General features: G+C 46.3%; 2 protein-coding genes across 6 annotated transcripts in view; one reads left to right on the forward strand and one right to left on the reverse strand.

The window, feature by feature from the left end:
• Nucleotides 1-1,027: 1,027 nt before the first annotated feature.
• On the reverse strand, nucleotides 1,028-11,282 carry LIG4 (DNA ligase 4). Of its 5 annotated transcripts, none has more exons than XM_047720381.1 (2): nucleotides 11,161-11,282; nucleotides 1,028-4,857 (listed from the first exon to the last, which is right to left on the reverse strand). In XM_047720381.1, the coding sequence occupies exon 2, from the start codon at nucleotides 4,827-4,829 to the stop codon at nucleotides 2,094-2,096; it is 2,736 nt and encodes a 911-aa protein (XP_047576337.1). In that variant the 5' UTR covers nucleotides 4,830-4,857; nucleotides 11,161-11,282; the 3' UTR covers nucleotides 1,028-2,093. The 5 variants fall into 5 exon arrangements, with proteins under 5 accessions (XP_047576337.1, XP_047576336.1, XP_047576335.1 ...); XM_047720380.1 differs by lacking the exon at nucleotides 11,161-11,282 and adding an exon at nucleotides 8,624-8,957; XM_047720379.1 differs by lacking the exon at nucleotides 11,161-11,282 and adding an exon at nucleotides 8,557-8,957.
• TNFSF13B (TNF superfamily member 13b) overlaps nucleotides 11,160-11,295 on the forward strand; it is an 80,677-nt gene continuing 80,541 nt past the window's right edge. The window contains exon 1 of the mRNA XM_047720391.1: nucleotides 11,160-11,287. Coding sequence (XP_047576347.1) covers nucleotides 11,175-11,287 — 113 coding nt within the window. The 5' untranslated portion in view covers nucleotides 11,160-11,174. The remainder of the gene's footprint in view (nucleotides 11,288-11,295) is intronic.

Raw genomic sequence — 11,295 nt, forward strand, 5'->3', positions numbered from 1 at the left:
CATGAACTGGAGTTCAGCAAGGAACTCGGGGCTAAAAATATGTGAGCGGTTATCAGCATATTTAAAGCCAAGGGATGGGATGAGAATACTTACAGAGCGCACGAAGATAGAGAATAGGTCCGGTACTAAGAAACTGAACTCTCCAACATTCAGAGATGAATGAAAGGCATTTTACGTATCAAATTTACATAACTGCATATCAATTTACTAAAAGATACATAACTTTGAATCAGCAATTCTGTACTAAGAATGTTTAAGGAGAAAACAGGACTAGAATACGCAGACCATGATACAGACTTATCACAATGCTTAGTAGGAAAGTAAAAAGGTGCAGCCAGGGGATGGTGCAAGGTCAAATAATCTGTAAGTCTTACAATAACGGCCCATCTGAATACATTACACTCATTCAATGGAATTGTGTACAACAGTTTAAAGTGATGCAGACATATTTTAGTAAATTCTCCCACTGAGAAAAGCTGATCAAATAAAGCATTAATTGCAGTTTTATCTTTATCTGTTACACTGCAAATAATGTATTTTGCACTTCCCATACTATCAGTAACCTAAAATAGTGAATGTTACTATTTTTGGTGGTAAAATTATGTACTTTTTCCCCTATTTCCCTTACTGGTATCTGTTTTATAGTTTTTCTCAATGGGTATTATAAAAATATATGTTTAAGATTTTTTTTAAAGTGTTCTTTATTTGAGAGAGAGAATGTGTGTGAGAGAGCACAAGCAATGGGAGCAGAAGAAGAGGGAGAAGCAGGCTCCCCGATGAGCTGGGGGCTCCATCCCGGGACCCTGAGATGATAACCTGAGCCAAAGGCAGACACTTAACTGAATGAGCCACCCAGCTGTCCCACAAGTTTAAATTTCTAATAAAGTTCATTCAGTAATATGAAATACAAAGGACCTCAAGTAGGAACCTGATTGAATTGGCGAAAAATTGTATCAATACCAAAATATCTGTCTGACTGAAATAACTACTATGAATTGTTTTAAAATAAATACATAACAAATTTTAATAGTATATTAAATATTTTATTTAAATAAAGATATATATCATTTGTTCCACTGTTTTGATAAAATTTCAAATTATTTACAAATAATGATAATAATTCCTTGGGTACTATATTTCAAGTATCGCAAAGCTGTCACGGAAACATATTTTTCAAAATGAACAGACTGCATTCTAAAATATAGTATATAAATCCAGACATAATACATATTACACAAAATTAAATAATCTAGGGATAAAATCATTTTAAACAGAGCAATTTACCTCTCTGTAATGGAAGTTACAACACATATACCATCTTGACATGTACTCAATGTATTACATCTAGGAAAACCACTCCCCGTGAATACGTTTTACCCTGGAGTACAGTTCACGTGAAAACATTCTCTTTAAAACATACTCTGTTGCAGAAAAAAAAAAAAATGTGAGCTAAGTACTTTAAAACTTCAAGTTTCTTTTAATTAAATTAATCTAATTTTAAGTTATTTCTCCTAATTTACCTAATGACATCAACAAGGTTTTATTCATGAGCTTGCCCTTAACCTTAAAAAATAAATTTGTTTACATTTCACACTTGAAAGAATGTTAGCCTTCAATTTAAAAGAAATATTTTTATAAGTGCATTATAGCAATTCTGCTTCTTTCTTGTAATGCTTTAATTAGATAAAAACCATTAAAATTTTGACCTCAGAAAATCCACTTAGATCAATACTTTTAATGACTCTAAAAGCTTATGAATGTAACCAATTAATATTTGAGTCAAAATTCTCAAATTCTATAGGGATATTATATAAATGTCTCTTCCTTAAACTGTTTATTTCATCTTGGTTTTAAAAGTCACTGAATACCACACGGCTAAAAGAATTTTTTATTTCTTGGCTTTGGTCCACTCAGTGTCTTATCTATCTCATATATTTAAATTGTTTTTCTGTATCTCATAATACTGGTTAAGCATAAATTTTAAGGGATTAAAAATAAAATACAGTTTCATTTTTTTATCAGGACCCCTTGTCACAACCCCTTGTCACCCCTTGCCACTGGACCACATGCTTTCCTCTGTAGAAAAGCTAGCTTTAAACCAAATACCGATTTTCCTCCTGCAACTCACACTTGTCTACTGAATCAATGACCCAATCTTGTTGCAGGATTTTAAACTTCCTCTTAAGAGTTCTTCGAAAAGCTTTTAAATGTGCCACACGACTCTGATCCTCCCCCACGATGACATGAGACACTCCCTGAGCTAAATGAGAAACCACTTTGGCTCCATGAAATCGAAGCTCCAAAGCCATAATGGCTAATCTTGTTCCCTCGACGCTGGTACTCAAGTCATTAATGACCGCATACAAGTCCACGTAAACAACGCAGTGCCGAAACATACTGAGAGGGCAGCGGTCCCAGGAATACCGATGCTCTAAATCAGCAATCACAGAAGGCATTTCTCCAGGAGCTTGTGCGCCGGAATTTTTAATTCCTGAGAACACTTCCTTCAGTCGGTTCAAATCCGTATCAACGAAATAACTGTCACCGTAACAATCGTATTCACGGGCAAAATGCTCCTTTGTCGACGGGCACATGTGAATCATAAAGTGAGGCTGCCACGGCACGCAGCTTTTGGTCTTAAAACACTCCAACAGCCACTCGGGCTTGACAACATCGTGTTTGTCCGAAGAAACTATGTTTTTCACTCTGATGTTCTCGGACCCTGCAATGACGCAGTACGTGTCTGGGCCTGGATTCTGCACTATGTAACCCCCAAATTCTGCAATTCTGTTCTCCAGATCAGGCTTCGGATGGCCGTCCGTGCCGCTCATGACACAGAACTCCACGTCTTCAAATATATTAGACACTTTGTTTACATTAGAAAGGTTGGGTGCTTTTAAGTGCTCGATAATGCCGATAACTTTCCTCATCTTCGGGGCAGCTTTCCGCTTCTTTTCTTGTGGCTCATCGCTGTCGCCGACGTAAAGGTGTCTGGAAGCCAGCTTTCCCGACGCTTTTCCGCGAAGCTGCTCCAGCCCGTCCAGGGTGGCGCACTCGTGCCACTCTTTGTCTTCTCTGATCCTCTCAATTCGTGGAAAGCGCAGCGTGCAGCCAGTCTTATACATATCGCTGGGGACGATCTCCGTGGCCTTAACCTGAACAATGACAGAATGACAAGGCTCGATGTACACCTCTGGCTTCTCTGTTCCACATAAAATGCTGCTCGGTGGAGCTTTCCTATGGAAAGGCTTCCAGTGTTTGGCCAACTTCAAACCCAGATCGTATAGTTCTTTCATGGTGTAGCCTGACCCGACGCGGCACAGGGTATGAAACACTGATGGTCTTTCCCCAGGAGGCGGCGTCTCTGCTACGGCACATAAGAAATGAGACATCATTCCCCCTCGTGAACCCTTGCCCCAGTAGCCCCCGACGATTAAGATGTCCAGCTCATCCACCAGCCCGTCCACGTACTCCGGTTTAATCTTTAGCCATCCTTCGCCTCTTTTGTCTGGCTTGTAAATCGACAGAGGATGTTTTATCATGATCCCTTCTTCCCTTTTATCTATTGCTTCATTCAAAGCATCGATCACCTCTTTCTGAGTATGAGCTTGTGTCTTCTGCACTATTTCTATCCTACCTGGTATTGGTGTAAAAACACTGGTAAGGATCTCATACCTCTTCTTCAGGGTCTCACGTCCCAGCTTTTTATTATTAACCATCAGGACATCAAACACACAGTAACAAGTCTGCAGATCAGCATCCTCCACCATTCTTTTGATATCAAACTTAGTCCCCTTTTGCATGAAAGTCTGTGTGTTAGGGTTGAAGGCCATCATCTCGCCATCCAGGATACAGATCTGTATGTCTGTTTTGAACGCACTGTGAATGAATGGTGTAAGAGAACCTTCCTGTGGAGACTTGCCGAACTGATCCGTGAAGTTAAATCCGTTTCGGGAGAAGTACTGGTACTCCCCACCCTGCTTGTGCATTTGCATGCGCTCCCCATCGAGCTTGGTTTCAATGTAGAAGCTCTGGTGTTTCATGTCCTTCTCGATCCGCTCAATGTCTGCTATAGCAGCCAGCATCGGTTTAAAGGCTGAGAATAAAGTGATGGAAATGTCACTGAGTCCTACGGAAGGATCATGCAGCTGCCTGCAGACTTTTTCCAGATCTGTGGTGACGTTATGCAACTCGGCAGCATCATTATGGAAAACAGAAAATACGGACTGTTCACTGAAACCGAGTTTTAAGTCCTTTACAATCATCCGTATAAGCCACTTCTGTTCCAGTGCTGAACTCTGACTTATTAGCTGAAGAAGACTCTTCTTAATTAGGTCCTTTCTTCTGGCAGAATTATTGCTGGCAATTGAGTCTAAAATGTCATTTACCTGCTGTATGGTTAAACTTCCTTTCTGCAAACATCTTGGTTTCAACACAAAATATGCAATTGTTGCAAAGTCACCAGCATCTCCACGAGTTCCGGTGGGCGTTCTGTAATTTAAAAGTTTAAGGGCATCTTTTCCTCCTTTAGGCAAATTAAGCAATTCAATATAAAGTTTAGCAAGCATGGTCTCCTTGATTCCATACGCCATTCTCTCTCTTTCCAGCTGAGGAAGAATAAGTCTCATTGCTGGATAAAAAGAGTCTTTGACATCTTTTTGGTTCTTATGAAGGGCATCGTGAAATCTTCTCCAAGAATCTAAAAATTCCCTGAAGTGTCTGATTTTTTCTGCTCGTCCTTTACTTCTCTGTATTCGTTCTAACGTTGAGCACAAGTCTGCAAAAGGAACACGAGACGCAACAGTTGGTGAAGTCTGTGAGGCGGCCATGGAGGCGATGGTGAATTCTCTGGTTTAACTAGGAAGGCAAAAAGAGAGTAATTTTCAATAAAAGACAAAATTCAACTAAATATTTCATGTAAAGACCTTACAGACAGTGTCTCATTTGTGATCAATGCTTGCTAAACGAAACCAAATTAATGCTAGAAACTTGTCTCTTTTCAACTTGTCTCTACATTTAATGAAAATCAACTATTTTACTTCCATCCTATTTAGAATTATCAAAAGTATCACCAGCCCCTTTCTGTACATTTACAATACTGAAATCGACCACTTTGTCTTTCTCCCTAAGTTCCAACTTCTATTGAATTAATGAATCCACTCCTCTTTTAGTTCATCGTGCAAAGGAATAACACAACCACAAAAACAAGGCTCAATTCCTTTCATTTCTGGGCTTCTGAGATAAGGCCTTTCCTGACATTTCTCCTCCTCTTCTGTCAGACGACCATACAGCATCAGAAACAGGCATTTTTAACAAATCACTGAATTGAAACTTGGCTTTACGGGTGCTGTAGGAGTTCACCCAAAAAACGAATCTTCTCTTTCAGCCAAACAAAGCCCATATCTGTGTTTACTTTCACTTCATTGTTAGCAAAGCCGAATCACTCCAGTGCCCAAAACCCAACTCAGAACACCCTTCCTATGAAATCCTTACTTGACCTACCTCTTTTAACTCTATTTTATCATAGCTACTCAATGGCTTTAGCAACTTAAATTCATTAGCACACTTTTCTGTTCCTATTCGCATGCAACTACCCCCCCAACAATTCACTGACTACATATGCACCAGGCACCATACTGTTTCTGCCTTAAGAGAGCATGTGTTCTGGGGCGCCTGTGGGGGGGCTCAGTGGGTGCAGCACCTGCCTCAGCTCAGGATCCTGGGACTGGTGCCAGATTCTCTGCTCGGACTCCCTGCAGCAGGGAGCCTGCTTCTCTCTCTCCCTCTGCCACTATCCTGGCTTGTGCTCTCTCACACTCTCTCCCTCTCTCAAAAACATAAATAATATCTTAAAAAAAGAGAGAGCGAGCGAGCATACATTTTGTAAAGAGAAAGGGGATCTAATGGGAACCAATTATAAAATGCCAAGTGTTTTAACAGAAGTAAAATGTCATGAGACAGCTTTTCACTGAAGCATCTTCTTAAGTCAGAGAGGAAATAACAGGTACCTCGCTGGGTTAGGGTCTAGATTGTTTGCCAAGGTGATCACCACAACTGTGATATTTCTATGAAGTTTTAAATATTCATGCAAATTTTTTAGGGGGGGTGAGCAGAGGGAGCAGGAGAGAGAGAATCTTAAGCAGGCTCCTTACCCAGTGCAGAGGCCCCCACGGAGCTCCATCTGACACCGTGAGATCATGACCTGAGCCCAAATCAGGAGTCGGAAGCTTAACCAACTGAGCCACCCAGGCGCCCAGCAAATTCTATTAGAATCTATAAGATATCAGAGCTACTACATGATTTACACTATGTAACATTAAAATCAACTAACTTTTCCAAAAAAGACTTCAAGTAAAAATGTGCATTTCAGGAATATAAACTGTGTCCTAGCTTGTGGTTTTAGACATCTCCTGGCACATCCCTGTGTCCCCTAGAGAGCAGGGAGGAGGGAGTTCCCAAGGAGGAGGGAGGGAGGAGGGAGATGCACTGTCCTCTCAGAGACAGGAGACTCTCCATGGCAGCAAACAAGACAGCACGCACTTCGAGCACAAGGCCGCACTGTGTGATACCTGACAAGAAATCCAACGGCTGGTTGCGGCACCACTGTCACCACACTGCCGGTCCCCGGAGGTCAGGAGCAGTACTTTGCGTCAGTAGTGCCTGGTACACGGTAGGTTTGTGGAGTGAATTACGGAGCGACTAGAGTTGAGCTCCTGGAGAAGCACACGAGCAAGGCCGGGGGCTGTCCTACATGGCACAACCCTCCCCGCCCCCAGCCCCACTATGCCTCGTGGGATTCGGTTCTGTGAAAAACACTTAGCAGCTACGCTTGCACTGGGAAAGTTCCACGACAGCCATTTGGCCGTCTCCGCCCAATGCCTGACAACGGAAACCCAGCTTCTATGGAGTCGGTTAGACCATGAGACAAAACCCATGAGAGACCACTTTCCCCAGCCTTTGATCTTTGAACACAGCGACTGCTCCCCTGGTCTCATGGGCATAAGTGACGGAAACACCGGCTTAGATGTGTTCACTGTCTACCTCTCCAAACGCGCCCCCTCAAGCCAGCGCATTATGCGACGTGCTATGCCCACAGCTCATATATGACACACACGTGAAACAATGTGAAGAAACTTCTTGGAATGTTCGAGATGGTCTACAGGTTCTGATCTGAATGCTCTACGTGGTCTCAGTTTCCCTCAACAAGTTCCAGGAAAAGACTCAGACTACTTTCTAACAACGCTGAAGTCGACCCTACACCTGGGTGCCAAAACTGCTACAAATATAACAAGGGTCCCAGAGTTAGGATGAAATGAAGAGACAAATGTTTTTAGTCCTTAAAATGGACAAGAAAATCGCTTCTCAGCCTCTTGGCTAAGATCAAGTGTCAAACTGCACAGGATAATAAAAAATTTGTACAAAACAGTCAAGTATTAGGATTTCCATTGAACATTAAACATAAAAGGGTTTCGCTGTAAGCATTCTCTTATCGTCTGCATTCTGAGGCCGCCCGCCGACGGGTAGATCTGTGAAAACAGCTGAACAGCGTGTGGTTAGGGCTCGGCCCCAGAGCCCGACCAATGTGAGTGTAACCGGGGGCTCCAGCGTTAACAGTGTGACATGGGCCAACCCCGCACCCTCCCAAAGGCTGCGTGAGTGTGAAGCGGGGTCACCACTGAAGGCAAGAGGAGGCGGCGTCGGATGCCCTCACAGGTGCGAACACAGGACGCGGCGGCCAGCAAAGCCTCGGCTAATCCGGCACCGCACTGCCGGCGGATGCAAACGTTTAAAACGCTGCATCAAGGGTTAAGGACGCAAGCGAGGGGCGCGCTCTGCCCGGACGGAGAGCAGCAGGACACGCGGACGGACACCACCAGCATCGTGCGACACTAATACAACACACACCGCAACGACCGTCGTCTGCCAGCCGCGGCCCTGCTGTCCTCAGGCGATACGGCAGAGCCAAGAGCAGGACCGGGCTCGGTGCCCGCGACGGCCCGGCCGCTTCCCGGAGAGCGCGCGACCCGCCTGCCTCCCCCGACGGCGCGAGGGCCTCCCCGGGAGCGGAGCCTCCCCGAGCGGCCCCTCCCACAGCACCCGCCCCCGGGCCGCTCCGGGAAGCCGTCCGCGGTGGGGAAAGGCCAGGAGGCGGGAGCCCGGAGGCTGACGAAGGACGGACTTAAGAAGAGAAACGGGCCCCGGACGTCCGTCCGGCTCCCGCGGGCCCACACCACGCCCCCGCCCCCGCGGACACCCGCCCGGATCCCGGCGGGCGCGGGGACGGTCCCGTTACCTCTCGGAACCGAGCGTCCCCGCGGGCCTGGGGAGACGAGGTCCCGGAGTCGGAACGTGCGCGACCGCGGCGTCGCAGGGGCCAGCGCGGCCCGGGAGGCGGACGCGGGCGAACCCGAGCCTCGCCCGCGGCCCGGAAACCCCGCACGGAGGGACGGCCGCCCTCCGGCGCCGCGCGGTCCCCGAGGGGCCCGGGCCCGCCCCTGTGACCCCGCCGGGGAGCGGGCCTGAAAGACTTTCTGTCCGGAAACAAGAAAAACAAACCTTCAAGACCAAAAGCATGTGGCGGGCCGAGAAAACGAGGGACGGCGTCCGCCCGCCGGCACTTGGCCGCCGGCCTGCCCCGTGGACTCCGACGGCCCCGCCCCGCCGCCGCGCACACGTCCGACCGGAAGCGCAGCCCCGGGTGCGGTCACCAAACCGGAAGCCGCCGGCCGAGGGCTGTTCCGCCAGCTGCTCCGGGCGCAAACGCTATCGTTCCTGAAGGCCAGGTGGTGGGAGGGTGTCCCTGACGTCATGAAGATGATGAGGGCAGACGCCGTCACTGCGCCAGGCCGTGACGTCATAGGGATGATGTGCGCAGGCGCAGTGGCGCTCGGGACGGGCGCCTTGCAAGGCTGCGGAGGTCTCCAAGGAGCCCTGGTATCAGTGTGACTACAAGCAACTCCCGGTCGCCTCCCAAAGCAGCAGGTGCTCTTCGCAAGTGGCTGACCCAGAGAGTGGGTTCCGTCTCCGAGCGACAACCGGAAGCACCTTGTGTACTGACCCTTACTTGGACTATGAACCTAGTCCTCTCCCTGCTCGGCCTCATAGAGTTCTGTTCTCTGTCTGTAAGCAGTGGTACCAACACTCATCTCGCTGGTTGTTGTGAAAATGCCCTGATTTGAAAAGGGCATCTTCCCTCCCAAAATGTCTGCTGTTCCCTTTAAATGGAAAAATAAGCTTTTGCAAAATTGCCTAAGGCTGTCCTTTCCTATTTGTTTCTCAAGGTGGTACAACTTTGGTGTGAGTTCTTGTCTCTTCGTACAGAAATAATACGTAACTCATACAGATACATAATATATAATTCTTTTTTATTTATTTATTTATTCGACAGAGAGAGAGATCACAAGTGGGCAGAGAGGCAGGCAGAGAGAGAGGGGGAAGCAGGCTCCCCACCAAGCAGAGAGCCCGACGTGGGGCTCGATCCCAGGACCTGGGATCATGACCCGAGCAGAAGGCAGAGGCTTTAACCCACTGAGCCACTCAGGTGCCCCCATAATATATAATTCTTAATACAGACATAAAGATTTGCATGCCCAGAAATCAACTATAGACTCTTCTAGTATCTGTTCGAGGATTCCAAATAAAGGTACTGGGCAAACCCTTATTTAGCACGGATACAGTAACTGTGCTAGGCATGCAAGATTGAGAGAAAACAAACTCAGTCCTTATGTTCCAGGAGCTGTTGATTTCTACCAGTGTTTTGTTATGGGTTGTCTTCTTTCATGGAGAATTGAGAAATTATCCATGACGATGGGGAAACAACCTTTATAATTATTCAACTTAATTATCAATTTGTTTTGGAATAGCACCCAACGGTGTTGGTAGAGGACCCCCCCACAGTTGCCCATCTTATGAAAGGGCATTTGTCTGTGCACATTTGCATCTTGTTCAGCATCTACTGAGCTCCTACAATGTCAGAGTTCTCACTTTGTATTTTTCACACAAGAGAAGAACCAAGGATTATGAAACCAAACTCCAAATTAATTCAAATCTTAGTCTCCAGTTCACCATTATATTTTAGCCTTTCTAAAAGGTTTTATTTATTTATTTGAGAGAGAGACAGTGAGAGAGAGAGTGAGAGGGGAGAAGGTCAGAGGGAGCAGACTCCCCATGGAGCAGAGAGCCTGATACGGGACTCTGGGATCATGACCTGAGCTGAAGGTAGTCGCTTAACCAACTGAGCCACCCGGGCACCCATATATTTTAGCCTTTCTAATGCTTGGTTCAAAGATAATCAGGGGGTTTTCATTAAGTATCTTTTAGAGGTGCTGTGATTATTACTTTATTTATGTCAGTAGTCTCCCTTAGTGCCTGGCATTATTGGTGATAAATAACAAGAAGCTATTATCAGAGCCTTTGACCTGGAGCTCTCCATCTGATGGAGGATACATGTTTGTCTGTTGTTTTTAAATATGAAATATTCTTTGTATATATAAAATAGGGCACGGAGAATGGGGAATGATTGAGGGAGAGGGACAGATTCTGTAGAAAACCAATTGAGTGCCTAGAAGGGCTGATAGTGAAGCTAATGAGGGATGCCTGGGTGGCTCAGTGGGTTAAGCCTCTGGCTCTTGGTTGCAGCTGGCGTCATGATCTCAGGGTGGTAAGATGGAGCCCTGAGATGGGCTCCATGCTCTGCGGGGAGTGGGCTTGAGATTCTCTCTCTCTCTCTGTCCCTCACCCCACTTATGCTCTCTCTCAAAATAAACAAAATCTTAAAAAAAGAAAAAGAGCGAATCTAATGAAACACCAGCTTTAAGGGCCCATTTGTGCGGCCATTTCCCAGGACTTGGGCTCTCGCATGTTCCTCTGGTCTTGTGCTTTTGTAAAATTTGCAAAAATAAGATAAATTTTGTATTCTTTTTCTTTGAAAGGCCCTCTAGTCTCCCCAGGTTCAGGCCTCTGACAGAGGCAGGAGAGGGCAGGGCTGCGAGAAACAGAATCAACATGAGCTATGCACTCCTTTTAAGTACTTGGGGGAACACACTCTAATACCCGGTAACTCTACCAGGCAGACACGCTTTCTTATGTAATTAATACTCATTTGTGTGCACGCTTAGAACTGTGTCCTGAAGGGAAGTCTGGTGCGTTACCAACACTCACCCTGAGGTCCTCGGATGAGGGCGGAAGGCCTCCAGGGGCCCCCGGGCGCAGAAGCCACCGGGGAGCGCCCAGCGAGCCACCGGGGAGCACCCAGCGAGCTCCCGCACGCCGCGGGCCGGGCTCCAAGGTATCTTG

Source organism: Lutra lutra, chromosome 3 (genome assembly GCF_902655055.1).
Source record: "Lutra lutra chromosome 3, mLutLut1.2, whole genome shotgun sequence".
NCBI lineage: Eukaryota > Metazoa > Chordata > Mammalia > Carnivora > Mustelidae > Lutra > Lutra lutra.

Bases quoted from the DNA above. Each gene is read 5' to 3' on its own strand.
- LIG4 (XM_047720381.1), bottom strand. From the start codon at position 4,829: ATGGCCGCCTCACAGACTTCACCAACTGTTGCGTCTCGTGTTCCTTTT.